The 18018-nt window shown below is 35.0% G+C and overlaps 1 protein-coding gene across 3 annotated transcripts in view; it reads left to right on the top strand.

Moving 5' to 3' along the window:
* Positions 1-18018, top strand: part of NECTIN3 (nectin cell adhesion molecule 3) — a 123524-nt gene that overhangs the window by 82437 nt on the left and 23069 nt on the right. The window contains exon 8 of one of the 3 annotated variants that reach the window (XM_074332182.1): positions 2536-2724. The exons of the other annotated variants lie outside the window; for them this stretch is intronic. Within the exon in view, the coding sequence (XP_074188283.1) occupies positions 2536-2709 (174 nt within the window). The 3' untranslated portion in view covers positions 2710-2724. Of the gene's footprint in view, positions 1-2535; positions 2725-18018 lie in introns of those variants that run through there. 3 annotated transcript variants of the gene reach the window in all.

Genomic DNA, 18018 nt, shown 5'->3' with positions numbered 1-18018 from the left:
ACTTCTGACTTTTATCCCATACCTTTTATCCACTTCCATAATAGTCTCTTTCTCCATTTCTGATTAATCCAATTCAAAATACTTTCTTCCTATAATGAAACGGCTCCTACATCTTAACCTCCTCTAAAAAAATCTTCTTAAGCTAATTAGAGGAATAGGTACTTTAGAATAAAATTTACCAATGTGAACTATGGTAAAAGTACTTGTTATTGTGATACCATGTTACCCCTAAAATAAGACGTAATTGGACCATCAGCTCTAATGCGTCTTTTAGAGCAAAAATTAATATAAGACCCGGTCTGATATTATATTATATAAGACTCATTCTTATATTAAAATAAGACTGGCTCTTATATTAATTGTTGCTCCAAAAAATGCATTAGAGCTGATGGTCCAACTACATCTTATTTTCAGGGAAACATGGTAGTTACTTTCCATAGTGTAATTGGATGCAATAAGCTTATTTAGATAAAACTTTAAGAGCTGGATGGTAACCTGGGTTCTAATTTTGTGGTTTGCTATGTGTTATATCATTTATTTAATATTTTACTTTTAGTTTCTGTTTCATAAAATTTTGGAGTAACTAAAAAACAGCATAAGATATTTCAGGAAGAGCCAGAAAATGGATACTCAATGACTTTATTTAAAATAAAATTCATTTAATAACAGATTTACTGAATACTTAACACTTTTGATTATTTTTTAATCTATTCAGATGTCTTAAATGAAATGAAATTAGAATGAACGTTTGCATTAAAATAAAATTTTAAGTTTGAAACCTCTTAAATATGAAGAAAGCGTGTTTGAAACATTTAAATGTTCCTAAAGAGTTTATTGGTTAAAAAAAACTCATTGATGAAACAGAGTCCGTAATTTCTTTTTTAATACTATAAGTTAGAAATCAGCTAGAAATAATAAGTTAAATTCAAGATGCCTGTTGGTTTAGAAATCTTTAAAATGCCAACAATTAAGAAAATTTTAAAACTTTAATGTATAGAAAAACAAAGAAAAGGTTTGTTTTAAGACCACAGCTTATCCTTGGATGAATTAACCTTAGTCATCTGACCTAGAGCCACTAAATTAGTTCATTTTCTTATATGAGTATGAGAATCTTTCACCCAGTCTGCCTTGGCAACTTGTCAGATAAGTTTCCATAGTTACCAAACAACCATAGTACAAATTTCCTGTTCCTAGGATGGTGGTAGACATGGTTAGCACTCTCTTTCCCCAGAGACATGTTTTGACCACTGGTATGTTTGGTTGTGGCATGAATCCAAATTTATTTTGTTGATTCTTTGGCACATATTCTTACGCCAAGATATTTGTCCTCTCAGTTTTAGGTACAGTAATCTCCCTTTGTTTGCTTTACTGAAATATTCTTAATTAAGAATATGTGCAGGAAAAGCAATTAGCCTATTGTTAACTCAGTGTTTTGTTTTGTTTTATAATCTATTATTTGCTGTTTTGGAATCTGATTCTGAGAAGAAATAAGTCCCAATGTAACATATATATTTCCTTGGGCATGTACATTAAAAAGTTAATCATGTAATTCAGACTAAACAGCATTTTGTTACTAAGAAATTAATAAAACCCATTGTTTGGGAGAGAAAAAGTATCTAGAGTACTACTTTAGTTTGAATCAGTGATGCTCCATACATGTACTTTTCAGAAATAATTAGGCCTGTTAAAACCATTGCCATATGGACAAACATGTCACAACTCACTTTCCTTACCTGTGTGTGCTGATTACTACCAAATACATGTGTAACACATTCAGGATCATCCTTTATGATGAATTCTTTCAGGACTACTACTTGTTTTTCCAAGAGACCCAGCCTGAGTTCATTTAGCACTTATATGAATACATAATTGCTTATCTACTTTTTTAAAATTGAATTTATTGGGGTGACATTCCTTAGTAAAATTATATAGGTTTCAAGTGTACAATTCTATAATACATCATCTATATATCGTACCATGGGTTCACCACCCAGAGTCAGCTCTCCTTCTGTCACCATATAGTATTTGACCCCCTTTACCCTCTTCTACCACCTTCCCTCCCTTCTTGCCCTCTTGTAACCACCAAACTATTATCTGTGTCTATGAGTTTATGTTTGCTTGTTTGTCTTGTTCATTTGTTGCTTTCAGTTTTATATTCCATATATGGGTGAAGTAATATGGTTCTTGACTTTTTCTGTTTGACTTATTTCACTTAGCATGATAATCTCAAGATCCATCCATGTTGTTTCAAATGGCAGTATTTCATCTTATGGCTCAGTAGTATTCTATTGTGTATATGCATATGTACCACATCTTCTTTACCCAATCATCTCTCTCTTTTTTTTTAATTTATTTTTTCTTTTTTATATATTTTTTATTTTTTCCAAGTCAAGTTGTTGCCCTTTCAGTCTTAGTTATGGAGGGTGCCATTCAGCTTCAAGTTGTTGTCCTTTCAGTCTTAGTTGTGGAGGGCGCAGCTCAGCTCCAGGTCCAGTTGCCGTTGCAGCTCAGTCAAGGTGCCATGTTCAATCTTAGTTGCAGGGGGCGCTGCCCAGCATCCCTTGCGGGAGTCGAGGAGTTGAACTGGCAACCTTGTGGTTGAGAGCCCACTGGCCCATGTGGGAATCGAACCGGCAGCCTTCGGAGTTAGGAGCATGGAGCTCTGACCGCCTGAGCCACCGGGCCGGCCCCTATCCAGTCATCTCTTGAAGGCCATCATTTGTTTCCATGTCTTGGCCATTGTGAATAATGCTGCAATGAACATAGAAAAGAGGTACTTATATCTTTATAGTTAAATGTTTTCAGATTCTTTTGGGTAGATACCCAGAAGAGGGATTGCTGGGTCATATGGTAATTGTATTCTTAATTTTTTGAGGAACCTCCATACTGTTTTCCATAGTGGCTGTACCAATTTACATTCCCACCAGTAGTGTATGAAGATGTCTTTTTGTCCAATACTTGTTATTACTTGTCTTGTTTATAATAACCATTCTCACTGGTGCGAGGTGGTATGTCATTGTGGTTTTGATTAATATTTCCCTAACAGCTGATGAAGTTGAGCATCTTTTCATCTATTGGCTGTTTGTATGTCTTCTTGGGAAAAGTATCTGTTCAGTTCCTCTGCCCATTTTTAAATTGGGTTGTTTGTTTTGTGTTGTAGAGTTGTATGAGTTCTTTATATATTTTGGATATTAGCTCCTTAGAGGTGTTGTTTGCAAATACCTCCTCCCATTCTGTTTCCTCTTTGTATTGTTGATGGTATCTTTTGCTGTACAGAAGTTTTTTAGGTTGATATAGTTCCATTCATTTATTTTAGCTTTTACTCCTCTTGCCTTTGAGGTCAAATTCATAAAACCCTCTCTGAATCCAAAGTCCATAAGTTTAGTACCTATGCTTTCTTCTATGCAACTTATTGTTTCAGGTCTTATATTTAGGTCTTTGATCCATTTTGAGTTAATTCGGGTATGTCGTGACAGATAGCAGTCTAGTTTCATTCTTTTACACGTGGCTTTTCCCAGCATCATTTATTAAAGAGGCTTTCTTTTTTGAATTGTTTTATTTATTTATTTACTTATTTACTTATTTATTTATTTATTGGCTCCTTTGTCGGTAATTATTTGCCCATATATATGTGGGTTTATTTCTGGGTTCTCAGTTGTATTCCATTGGCCTATGTGTCTGTTTTTCTTCCAATACCATGCTATTTTGATTATTGTTGCTATGTAGTGTGTTTCCCCGAAAATAAGACCTAGCCGGACCATCAGCTGTAATGCATCTTTTGGAGCAAAAATTAATATAAGGCCTGGTCTTATTTTACTATAATATAAGACCTGGTCTTATTTTTACTATAAGACCTGGTATAATATAATGTAATGTAATGTAATGTAATGTAATGTAATGTAATATATAATATAATATAATATAATATAATATAATATAATATAATACAATACAATACCGGGTCTCATATTAATTTTTGCTCCAAAGGATGCATTAGAGCTTATGGTCCAGCTAAGTCTTATTTTCGGGAAAACACAGTATAGTATAAATTGAAATCAATGAGTATTATATATCCAGTCTTGTTCTTTTTTCCTCAGAATTGCTTTGACTATTCAGAGTCTTTTTGATTCCATATAAATATGATAATTTTTTGTTCTGTTTCTTTAAAAAATGTCATTGGGGTTTTGATGAGGATTGTGCTAAATCCCTATACTTCTTTTGGTAATATGGCCATTTGAACTCTGTTGATTTTTTCTATCCATGAACATGGAATGTCTTTTCATTTCTTTGTATCTGTTTCAATTTCTTTTAAGTATGTCTTATAGTTTTCAGTGTATAGTTCCTTTATGTCCTTTGTTAATTCCTAAATATTTTATTATTTATGTTGCAATTGCAAAAGGAATTGTTTGGGTTTTTTTTTTTTTTTTCAATTCCTTTTTCTGAAATTTCATTGTTAGTACACAGGAACACAATGGATTTTTGTACATTGATTTTGTATCCTGCAACTTTACTGTATTTGTTTTTGTTTCTAATAGTTTTTTAGTGGAGCCTTTATGGTTTTCTGTATAAAGAATCATGTCATCTGCAAAAAGTGACAATTTGACTTCTTTATTCCCAATTTGAATGCCTTTATTTCTTTCTCTTGCCTAGTTGCTCTGGCTAGGGCTTCCAATACTATGTTGAATAACAGTTGCGAGGGGGGGCATCTTGTCTTGTTCCTGATGATAGAGGAAAATCTTTCATTTTTTCACCATTAAGTATGGTATTAGCTGAGGGTTTGTTGTGGATGGCCTTTATTATGTTGAGGTACTTTCCTTCTATACCCATTTTATTAAGTGTTTTAATCATAAATAAATGTTGTTTCTTATCAAATGCTTTTTCTGCATCTGTTCGTATGGTCATATGATTGTTATCCTTAATTTGTTTATGTCGTATATGACATTGTTCAATTTGCATATGTTGAACCATCCGTGTTGAACAATTTGTGTATATTGAACCATCAAATGGAATGAACCCCATTTGATTGTCATGTGTAATCTTTTTAATGTAGTTGTATTCAATTTGCCAGTATTTTGTTTAGGATTTTTTCATCTGTATTCATCAGAGATATTGGTCTGTAGTTTTCTTGTTTTGTGTTATTCTTACAAGATTTTGGAATCAGAATTATGGATACCACAGAAATACAAAGGATCATAGAAGAATACTATGAAGGACTATATACCTCCAAATTCAATAACATAGAAAAAAAAAATGAACAAGTTCTTATAAATATATAACCTTCCTGGACTGAGTCATGAAGAACTGAAAAATCTAAGTAGACCAATCAACAGTAAGGGAATTAAAACCATCATCCAAAATCTTCCCCCAAAAAAAGTCCAGGACCAGATGGCTTCATTAGTGAATTCTACCAGACATTCAAAGATGATTTAATACCTGTCCTCTTCAAACTCTTCCAAAATATTGAAGAAGAGGCAGGGCTTTCTAACTCATCTTATGAGGCCAACATTATGATACCAAACCCTGATACTAAAACTCTTATCTGCTTTTTTCCACTATGATTTCCCATTGTTCTAGTGATTTAAATAGTATATTTTTTCTTTGTAGTCCTCTAAAACAGATCTAGGACCAAAAGATGATTGTCATAGGAATATGGATTTGAATACTGAGTATTAAAAAGACCTTTCCAATAATTAGGTCTATCTGATAATGGGGCTGATACCTCAAGAAGTAATGTATATTTTCTAACTAGACTTGTTTAAAAGACTCAGCTGTTATCCTTTGTTGTGTATTATAGGAGGCATTTCTGCATTGGGAATAAAGTTGAATTTTAAGGCCCCTTCTAGTTCTGTCTTTTGACTCTTATTATTTTCCCAGAAAATAATATAGCTGGTAGATTGAAAAAAAGACAAAAACATTGTTGCTACTTGGGTTTAATGTTCTACATAGATATCTTAATGTGATTCTCAGTGTAATATTTAACTATATATAATTGATAGTTGGCTAATGAGTTACTGTCTCTATTCTATACATGTTTTCATTGATTTTAATTTCAAGATCCATTGCTATTTCCAGACATTATTGAGTCTTTATAAAAAGCAATTTAACATAAGCAAAAATTACTTTAAGTTTTTTCACCTTATTTTAAAGAAGAAAATGATTTTTTTCTTAAAATGCAAATTATATATATATTGTTTTATGGTTGGTTTACAATTATGACTGACTGCTCACATAGACACTAAAGCTTAAAATACACTTTGAATGACATCTTTACAGTAACTTTAACTACAATGAATATTAGATGAGATATAAAGCTTGCTAACTGCAGAATATTTCATGTATATAAGTAACTTCAGAAGAAGAGAATTGTTAAAGATCTTTAGAAGGAAGTGCTTGGTGTTTTAATGATTCCTATTTTAAATTTATTGGCACTTTACAGAACGTAATAATCTCAATTTCAAATGTTGAGTGGGCAGAAATTATTTAGGCTATCAATCCTGTTTATTAAAAGAAATGCCATGCAAATGTATTTGTTTGAAACAGTTTAAATGCCTTATTATTGATGTATATGTTCCCATGGAAACTACATATACTTCTTTAGAAAAATGATATAAAATAGTGGCTTTACTTTTAAGTAGAACCTGAGAAATTACAGGTTGTATTCAAGAAAAGGTAACTGCAAAGTTGAAAATGTTAACAGTGGTTACTTCCTGCTGAGCTATGAACTGGATGTAAAACTGTAAAACCATGTGTGCCTGTAAATGCGCGCGCGCGCACACACACACACACACACACAATTAATTGCACTAAAACATAAAACATGGAATATAAAAGGGAAACAAGTGATAAGGTAAAATTCATGAAAGTTAAAAATGTTTGATCTATGAAAGACACCATTAAGAAAACAAAAGTGAACAATAGACTGGGAAAAAAATATCTGCAACACACATACCTATAGACAAAAGAATCGTATTCAGAATACAGAAGTCTAACAACTCAAGAATAGGAAGACAGCAACCCAATTTTTTAAAAATGGACAGATTGTATAGACTTTGCATCAAAGAAGATATGCTAAACTCTAGTTAGCAAATGAAAAGATGCTCAGCATAATTAGTCCTCAGAGAAATACTAATTAAGCCACAATAAAATGTAACTCCATACCCATTAGAGGGGCTAAGAATACAAATGATTGACTGTAATAAGTGTTGATATAATAAATAATAACTCTAATTTACCTTTTGTAAGTCTACCTTTGTATTCAGTTTACATAAAAGCAATTTATACTTAAATTTATTTTCCATTTTTGCTTTACTAGGTTAATTTTCCTTATTATTTTCTCAACTTATGTCTCAAATTACTATATGTAATTGGAAGTCCAAACATCAGAATTGTTCTCACACAATTCTCTCACCCTCTTTCCCCATTACAATTTTTATAGACAAGGATTGATAATGAATATATGATACGATGTTTTTCTCCACAAGAGTGACTCAGTTTATATTTTTGTTTTAGAGCCCTTTACAACTGAGTAATCCTGTTGTTGATGGTAGGTTTTTTGTTTTGTTTTGTTTTCTTCCCATAATGAACTAACTGCCTATGAGCCACAAGTACTTAATTTTTCTAAAAAAGAGGAATGTGAATAGAGTTGTCAAGGCAGCAGATGGCAAATCTTTGAGTCATTGCCCTGGAGGTGAAAATACCATTTGAGGTCTCATAGCCCAGCCTCCCACTCAAAGCAAAATTTCCTTCAAGATCTTGAGAAGGTAGCCATCCAGCCTCAAATTAAAACACTTGGCATTAACAATTTTACTGCTTCACTATGCATTATATATTTCATGTTTTATAGTTAAAATTGCTAGAAAATTAGAAATCTAGCCTCCTTTCAACTTAATTCTGATTTTGATTTCTATAATTCTCAAAAATCTATTAAGCCTTTTAAGCTTCAGTTACTAAGATCATGTATTTTTAAAATCTATGTGCTGTTCCTACACACCTCAAATATTTACAACAACGCTTCAGGAACTGTTTTAGTAGCTTTTCAAGTATTTAAAGTTCTCTGACTTGCCCTGTTTTTTAAACCAAGTTGAATGTTTCCAGTGTTTTCAGCCATTCCTTATATGATATAGTTTATCTTCCCTTCCTCTCCTTTGAGCAGATTCTAGTTTAATATTTCTCATAAAATATGTTTTCTGGAGCAAAATACAGTACTCCAGGATGATAAGTGCCAAATGAACTTAGATTGTAACCTCCTCTTGTGTAAAACCTGTACAGGTAACCCCCATGTGACACAGCACTTCTATAACATGGTTCCACTCTAACACGGTTCGAGAATTGGGGGAAACCGTCATACAACACGGCATCCTAGAACACAGTTTCACTCTAACACAGTTTGAGAATTAGAGAAATCCCCAAACAACATGGAGCATGATAAGAGCTTTTAAGAGCAAAAAATATCTCATTCAACATAAGGGAAATACCCGAACGACATGGAATGTAATAAAAGCTTAGTAGTGATGAGAAGAAAACATTATTTAATACATGTTAATATGTTATACTTTTGGTGAAATTGCTTTAATAAAGATATTTCTATTCATAAAAATATAATAGTATGTTCTTTTTAATTTTTGGAAATTAACCCCCTTTTTGTTTGTTTCATATAACATGGATTCATATAACATGGCATTTTTTAGGAACCTAACAACCATGTTAAATGGGGATTACCTGTACTCTGTGAAAATGGTCGGCTTCCATTTCTGTGGGCACGCGTAACAGCCAGCTACAAAGGATTGTCCTGTCAATCCACACATCTTCACAGTTATTTTGATTTTCTTAACCTAATTATGTTTCTATTAAACCTTTATTTTAGATCAAAATTCCAACCTATTGCAAACTTTTTGTTTAACTAATGCAACCGCAGTTCAGAAATTTTGATGTTTTAATGCCCTGACCTAGTGTGAGAGATAGGTAACCAAAGTGATATGACTTAAAACCAGTAAGAGGAACTGTCAAGATGTAGTTGGGTTATCAAAATCAGTTATTGTAACATTCATGAATGCATTTTTGAAGATAATGTCCTGCTGTTTTCTCCATGTTCCACATCAACCCTTTTTTTACACGATTTTTAAAAACTTTATGTACTTTTCACTGTGCAGATTTTTCAAGTAACGGGCACATATTTTCTAATTTAAAAAAAATAATTACACCCTGGAGAAAAATATTACACCCTGGGGTGTAGGGAGGAACCATTGTTGAGAACAGAAGTATCTGGTAATGTATCTCTGGTAACCTTAAAAGTGAAAATAGCTGTGAGGATGTAGAGTGAAAGTTAAGTGGGGAGAAATGTAAACTATGTATGTATTCTAAAGCTTTTCTAACACAGTTGGATGTGTTATGAGGTAATTACAGTTTCAAACAAAAATTAGTGTCCAAGGATTTTCAGTCTGGCACCACACCCACCTTTTTCTAGTGGTTAAGTGCTGCCGCTTGGTCTCTGCCATCTTAGGATGCCATTTTCTCCATTTGATTCAGGGAGCCAGTTTATTGGCAGCAATACCCACTGTCATTCTTGACTTACAGAGAGTAGACACCACAGAGTTATTCAGGGATCCCAGCGCTCCCGTCACAAATGCAGTTCATATAGAATTGGTCAAGAGAAGGTCCTCAGGAATCTCTTGGAAGGCATAGTTAAGAAGTAGCTAAACAGGTCTTACATGATAATTTCACCGTAATATTTGGTCTCCTTAAGCTCTTGAATACTTTCCTTTAGAGTATTCCAAGGAAATGCCAGAATTTGACCTTCATTTAGTGCAGTCCACCTTTGGGCCTGGATTTCAGTCATCTAGCCAAATTGTTAGAGCTACTACCAGCTACTCAAATTATAAATCCAAGATCTTGACTTAGTATATGTGTACAAGATCATGTCATCAGCAAATATAGAGAATTTTACTTTTTCCTTTCTAATTTGGAGGCCTTTTATTTACTTTCTTGCCTAATAACTCTGACACTATTGAATAGGAGTGGTGAGAGTGGGCACACTTGTCCCTTATCTTATGATTTTATCTTTTTCATAATCACAGTACTGTTGTATACTCATTAAGAAATTATCTTAGCTTCCTCCATGTGAAGACACAGAGTAGGCAGCCCTCTGTGAACCAGACACCAAGTCTGCTGCCACCTTGATCTTAGACTTCCTAGTCTCCAGAACTGAGAGAAATAAATTTCTCTTGTTTATAAGAAGCCTAAGACAAGGAATTTTTATCCTAGGATCTACTGATGCTCAGGGGGTTAGTGGTTAGAATTCAGAAAGTCCTATTTTATGAAGAGGGGAAAAAAATTGAAAAAAAATTTTTTTTAATAACCTCTAATTGAAATTCAACATTTCCTTCAATTATGAATGTAGGCAACAAACCACACAGTGGAATTGGCAGTACCTGTGACTTTGTAACCCATAAAATTGTCCATTTTTAAAATCACATTAGAGTTGTTGTAGATGTCTTGAAATATAATTTTCACTCACCACCACTTCAAAATTATGTAGCTATTATACCTTTTAATAGCTCTTGTTATTTGATAAGTAAAGAAGCATATATATATATATATATATATATATATATATATATATATATATGTATATAATAGGTAATAATATATATTATTTATATATAATACATATAGAAGGTGCCAAAAAATGTATACACATTTTAAGAAAGGAAAATTGTATTAAAATTGTAATACTCAATATATACCTATAATAACAGATGAATACAAGTCACGTTTGACTTCTGCAATTACAAGAGGTGCTCAAAGTAGTGACCATTAGCATCCAGATACTTCTGATTACAGCAAACTACTGCTTGAACATAGATAACCTCTTTTAAAGTGTGTATACATTTTTTTGGCACCCAGGTATGTATGTATGTTTTTTCATATATATATATGAAAAAATTGTGTGTGTGTATATATATATATATATATATATATATATGTATATACATATATATATGAAAAAAATAATTTTAGATAAGCCATTTTTTAATGTTTTTATTCTTTAACTTTTATACTGGTGTGAAGAAGTTAGCACACCACCATATTAGAGTAGTCTGAATCTTACTATACACTTACTTTTAGCATTGTTTTATATTTTTGTATATTTTCATGTTACTGATTAGCATCCTTCATTTCAACTTGAAGAACTCCTTTTAGTGTTTCTTGTAATGCAGATCTAGAGGTGATGAGCTCCCTGAGTTTTTGTGTGTTTGGGGAAAGTCTTTATCTTGCCTTCACTTCTGCTGGGCAATTTTTCTGCGTAAAGTATTCTTGATTGGCACTTTGTGTTTTCTTTTAGCACCTTGAATATATCATCCTACTCTCTCTTGGCCTGGTAAGTCTCTGCTGAGAAATGCACTTAAATCATTATAGGGGTTCCCTTGTTTAAGAGAAATTCTTCCTCCTTTGCTGATTTTAAAATTCTTTCTTTGTCTTTTTTTTTAGGTAGTTTTATTATAATGTGACTTGGAGAAAATTGTTTTGAATTGAAATTATGGGGTGATCTATTACCTTCACGAACTGGGAATCTCCAAATCTCCCCAGGTTTGGGACATTCTTAGCCATTATTTCTTTAAATAAGTAGTCTGCCTCTTTCTCTGCCCCTTTCTCTCCAGTGAGACCTCAGGAATGCATAGATTGTTTTTCTTAATGGTGTCCCATAAATCCTATAAGTAAGCCTGGTAATATAGGCCAGTGACTAGAGATATAGCGCTGAATATGGGCCCACAAGCAACTGTGGGGGCCTTGACTGTCAGTGTGTACTTTATACAGGGTCTTGCCACAGGCCAGAGATGGGTATAAGTTGGTGGTATGCACATGCACAAGCTTGAGGGACTAGCTCCAAGCACATGCGTTATAGCAAGAGTCTGGGATATTTGCTGGTGAAGAGGATCCTGGGCTGCAATGGGATAAGGGAGGGGAGGGAATGGGAAGGACATGGTAGCTTGTGGTCTGCAAACACAAATACCTTAGAGTGAAAACTGGTAAAATCTGCAGTGGTCCCATGCACCTGTTTTGGCTGTTGTTTTCTTCAGTGATGAAAGTTACTTGGGTTGTCTGCAGAGCTGGTCACTGGGGAAGTATGGTTGCTCCCAGTGCATGGCTGATATTGCTCGCCCCTGCTCTTCTCTCTTGTTTCTAGCTGTCTCTATATAACTCAGCTTTGCTGGTCTCTGGGTGGGGTGAAACCAAAGTGGAGCCTTCCTGTGGTGTCCCAAAAGGCTGAGGAAGCTGGTTGTTTAACCCACCCTCCCTTTCTAGCAAGGGGAACTCTTACTAGCTGGAAAGTTCCCTCTGGTTGACCAGTGTTGGCCTGGAGGATGGGATGATGCAGGCAAAATGAAGCTGTTCTTCCTTCCCCTTTCATGTGGTTGTTCTCAGGTGTTTTTGTTCCACTGTTCCGCTGAAGTTTCTCAGGACTCCTGAGCTCTTCCAGAGCTGTTTTTGTTTGTGGATAGCTATCTAATTGTTGATTTGTGAGGGGATGGAGATTGGGCTCTCCTACTCTGCCATCTTAGTGATATCACTCCCCAAAATGCTTCATGTTTTTAAATCAAAATTTGGCATCAAGCATAACGTTGTTAATAAGCATTTTTTCCTCTAGCAAATTGTGCTCAAGGCTAAGTAAAATGCACTGTCACAGAAAGTTAGTAGATTATAATCATGGTTAGCAGAGCATATTTTAAAGTTGTTTATGATTATTCCATTTACTTAATTTCTAGGGTCTAATATGAAGATATCACTTCTCCATTAAAATCTTCAACAATAGGTACATATGACTAGATACTGGAAAGTTATCTAAAATCTTGAAATAAGAATTACAAAATCAGCTTTACATTTAGCTGCAGTGATTAGCTTGTACAAACAAATTTTGGTACACATGGAAGCATATCTATTAGATGAAAATCTAAAAAGTGAAAATTAATGGATATATGGGTTTTTATTTTGATGGCTGTTGCAAAACAATTTATATTTTAGACCAACATACACTGCTACCAACAGTGTATGAGAGAAAAGCATGTCTTTTAGTTCATTTATTAACTAATTCTGCATTTAACAAAATTGCTGCTATACTACGATAAGGCCCTAAAAGATATGCTGGTAAGTAGAAAGTGTTCTCATGCATCCACTTTTTCCTCTCTCTAGAGTAAGCTCTTATCCACTGATTGGATAAATTTGGCTATTTATATAGTAAATTAAATCCTCTTTTTTAAAAACTTTTTTCTTCCTTCCTTTATTTAATGTTGAATAACAGATTCCCTACTCCTCTTTATTGGGTATAGGGATGGATAAAGGTTTTGAAAGGCAGAAGGAGGTAGGAGTGAGTAGGGAGGAAATAGGTTTGTGAAAGGACGTTAAAAGCTTTCATTGAATTATTGTATTGTGAATACTACCTATTATTTATTGAGCATAAACTTATGTGCCAGACACTGTTGTAAATATTTCACATGAACTATCTCATTTAATCCTTACAGTCACCTTCTCAAGTAGGAATTCCTGTATTCCTTATTCTATAGATGAGGAAAATAAGGCTTTGAGGGATTGATTTCTCCAAGGTCATTTCTATAAAGGGCTTCTAGGTTTGGGCTCTTCTATGTCTTGTTGCCTACCGACTGAAAGAATATTTATTAACACTAATTAGAGCTTACATTTATTTGGCATGTGTTAAATGCTAGGCATTGTCTTATGTGTTTTGTATTAACACATGCAGTGCTCATAACCTGGTGAGGTACGTGCTAGCATTGTCCTCAGCTTCCAGATGAGCAAACTGAAGCTCAGAGTATTAAATAACATTACCAGTGTCGCCCAGCTACAAGAGCCACGGTTAGAACCCAGGCAGGCTAGCTCGAAAGTCCACACTGTATTGCAAATGCTGGGAAAGATCCCTGGCCTGGGTGTCAAAAAATGTGTATCTGGATTTGTGTCCCAGCTCTGTCATGAGTGAATCCTTGGAGAAATCCTTTTACTTCTCTGGAACTCTGTTCCCTCATATGTGAAAGAAGGGCATTTGTTTCTGAATATTTCCTGAGGTCCTCTTGCACTAACGTTTTACAATTCCTCGCATGGAAAGGGCTAAACAAATCTATTGCTTTGGATCCATCAGTTATTAAGGACAGTCTTAGACTTAAGTACCTGTTATCCCACAGCCTCTGGGATTGTACCCAGAAGATGTTCAGTGGCTGCAGTTTAATACATCGCCCTTTCCCAACACATCAGGTGCCTTTACATCTGTATAGAACAGGACTCCGTACCAGTGTATATTGCCATTTGAAAGCTATTTATAAGGAGATGTCATATGACCCCTCTGAACATATGGGTGGAACCTCATAAGGAAAAAAAAAAAAACTCTAAAATTAAAAACAGTTGAAATATATGTATGTATGTCATCTCCTGGTAAGTTAAAAAAAGTTCAACTACAATGTGAAGTGCATGTATTTTTTCAGAACAGCTCACTTTGTCATCCAGCTTGCCCTGTTAAAGGTCTGTTGCACAGATTTGTAGCCAAGTACTTGAGGTAGGTTTTTTTTTTTTTTTTTTTTTCCCAACATTTCACAAAATAGGGAAACATTCAGGCATTTTGTTGGCGTTAGCCCTGTAAATATTCGGAGCCTTCTCTTTTCGTTTTGAACTGAACACATTTAACTAAAATGGTTTTATAAAATAAATAGAGGGCTTTGTACTGTTACACCTCCTCCTCCTTCTGGATATTTGTCATATTTTATGACTTTTCTCCATGAGTTCTATGAGTAGATTTTAAACCCTATAATCTTAGTGCTTATCTTCTCCCCTTGTGTGTGGGGCAGCTGCTTCCTTTGTTCTCTTTCTTCCTTATTCTAGTGCCTCGCGCCATCGTTCTCCACCCCAGCTACACATGCACTCATGCATGAGCACACATGCACACCCACACATCATGTATGCTTCTGGGCCCTGGTCACTTTGATGGAGAAGTCTAAACGATGCTAAGTTAAAATACATATTCATAAATGAACATGAGCTTGAAATGTCATAATTCTGGATGAGAAAAGCTGGAAATAAAAGCAAGATCCTTTCCATCTCACTTCTACACATTTAAAGGATCTAAAGTTAACCTGGGTTCTGTGCCACAGAAAAGAAATTTGTACTACTTAGCTTCCTTATATATTTGTTTTTAAAAATTTATATTTCCCGAAATCATACTAAATATAAGATGGTATAGTATTCAAAATTGATTTTAGCAGGAAAAAATTAAAATGGGTCTTTACATTCAGTTATTGAACATGCTAAGCAATAAAACTTTCATCCTTAATGGTGGCTGTTAGCAAATCCTCCAGCCACAAATAGTTGTCAGGAGGATACTTTTCCAGGTGGCCTGTTTCTTGGGTCTGCCACGTACCATGCACATTTGTTGGAGGCCTCGTGTTCTGCAAACACAGTAGAGCACCTAGACTTACTGTGAAATCCTGCACAAGTCTTTCCAAGAACGTTTATCTCTTCTATCAATACTGTTTGTAAACTAAAAATGAAATTCTAGCAAAGCACTCTCAGTTTCTTTGGAGGAAAAATGATAGACAATTTGTGCAGCTTTTGAATCCACTTACGTTGGCTACATTCTTTCCCTCTTCTTCATTACATAGAAATGCAACATTAAAAAAACAACAACAAACAGATTACGATCAAAAGCAAACATTATGCCTTTTCCTTTAACACACAGATGGTGCTCACTCTCTTTGATGTGTTACCCATTCTGGTCTGTTAGGAAAGCATGACTCGTCTTCCAAGTGCATGCCACCCTTCTTTAATACAACACGCTTCATCTCTGAACAGGAAGGTTTATTTCTGAACCTCCAGCTGCTCCCCATCTTCATGGGAGCAGCAGTATTTTCCTCCATGTGATAACATTTAACCCCTCCCATTTGGTTGCATCTTGTCATTTTCAGGCCTTGGGCAACTTTTCTTCCTCCTTGATCTTTCATCTGTAATCATGCATGATGCTTTCAATCAGAATTCCTTGGTTCAACTCGGATTCTCCTTCATCATTTATTGGGGCGCAAACGTCTGACCCATTTTTATCAATGAATCACAGCCCTGTCTCTTGTACTCCTCCCCAACCTCACAATTGGTTCAGTGTCTGTAACATGAGCTGCTCACTCACTAGGCCGAGCATTTTACAGTCTTTGTCAGTTCTTCAAGATTAGCTTGCCCTATAATATAATAAACTCCCTCCTACAATTGAGCTGGTATTTCTTTCTCCTTTCATTGTGCTTTTGAAAAAATCTATGTTCTGTTTTCCTGAATGGAATGTGATTGTTCTCACGATTCAACTCAATCAATCTATAGTATTAATCTCTGCTGTTATCCACACTCTTATTCTTTTCACAGACAAGTATACCTCTGTTCCATAAACTTCTAATGAAGCATGTGGCCTGCATGTATGTCTTTTTTCCTCTTATTCTCTCTTTTTGTATATGCTTGCAGAATGCACACACTTGATTTTCGTCTATTGGTGTTTTCTGCCTTCTCTTATTTCCCCTTCTCTGTTCCCAACTATTGGTAGTAAAACGCTGGATGCCTTGCACTCTGAGGACCTGGCCACACTCATCATATCATCATCATCCTCATCCTCATCATCAGTCAGATTAGTATCTGCCAGGCCTGCTTTCATCGTGTTGCTCCCGAGACTTGGGACTCTGCCTGGCGCTCTGTGATCTCACCCCACCATACCTAGCTCAGTACGCTCCGTTTGGTCACACGAGTACTACCACCTCACCAATAACGTGTAGGTCCTCACTAATACTGTGTAATCTTTACCTCTTCAGACCTTATCTTGATTGTTCTAGCCTCTAACTCTTGTCATTCCAATGATACATATTATAGATCCACACTTGTTACTTACATTTCCAAAAATCTCTAAGCACCTAAAGAGGTTCCTCATTTTGCACCAAAATCTGACCTGAATTGTTGACGCTTGTGAAGTTACATACAGCCATTACTTTCTTAATGTGGGTGGATACTCATATTTTCCACTGCAGAAATATTTATATTTATATTAAATATTTATATGCTTGATTGTGGGGTTCTATACCAGACCCTGCTGGAGATGTTTTATAAATATATGGAATAAGTACCTATCACCCTTCTAAAAATCTGAAAATTCTGAATTTCAATATGCGTCTCTTCCTAAAAGTTTCAGATAAGAAATTGTGGATCTGTAGTGATTTGGGCAGATAATCAGCTTAGTCCAGGAGATGGTTATATATCTATAGCATGCTGGGTAGTATGGCAGGAAAAAAAAAAGTAAAAGCATAAGACAAGCTCCCCACTTTTAAGGAGATTGTGTTCAAACTGCCTTGCTTTGTTGTTTAAATGGAAGATAAGCCACATGACACAGGATTGTAAACTCCTGGAGATCGGGGCCCATAAGTTCTTTCATACATGCTTTGGTAGAGTATTAACTAGTGATGAGCTTATTTCAGAGTACGGACTATTACTTTCCAGTCCATTTAGAGAAGACTTCAGTTCACCTCTATAGAGCTCAGTTCTCACAGACAGCAGAACAAAATTCCCATCAGATCTCAAGCCAGATGTCCCAGCCATGGTGCTACTTCTCATAAACACTACGTCAGAACTAACTAACTACATGGGACTGAGGAAAGAAAAGACTGCTGCTGCTTCAGTGACACCTTCTGATGGCTCCCTGGGTCTGATCAATTCCAGCCAGGGTCACCTACGGCCTTGGGCTGTTCCATCTTGGGCAGGGAGTAGATCACTTATTACCTTAAATACTGTTAATATTTAATTAATGTAAATACTTTTTGAGTTGATATTTTTAAATTTGATTTACTTCCTCTACTGTTTCTCCCCAAGTCCACATTCAGTTCTTTGTTTCAAACAATGGAAATGCTCGTGCCATAATGGAGTGACGCCTTGCACTATCAAGTGAAGGAATGTCATCTTGCAGTGACATTTACGAATCCCAAACTAAGTAGATAACCTGTT

This window comes from Rhinolophus sinicus, linkage group LG01 (genome assembly GCF_036562045.2).
Source record: "Rhinolophus sinicus isolate RSC01 linkage group LG01, ASM3656204v1, whole genome shotgun sequence".
Lineage (NCBI taxonomy): Eukaryota > Metazoa > Chordata > Mammalia > Chiroptera > Rhinolophidae > Rhinolophus > Rhinolophus sinicus.
The sequence above is the reverse complement of the archived record's forward strand: the minus strand, read 5'-3'. Positions and strand labels throughout refer to the sequence as shown.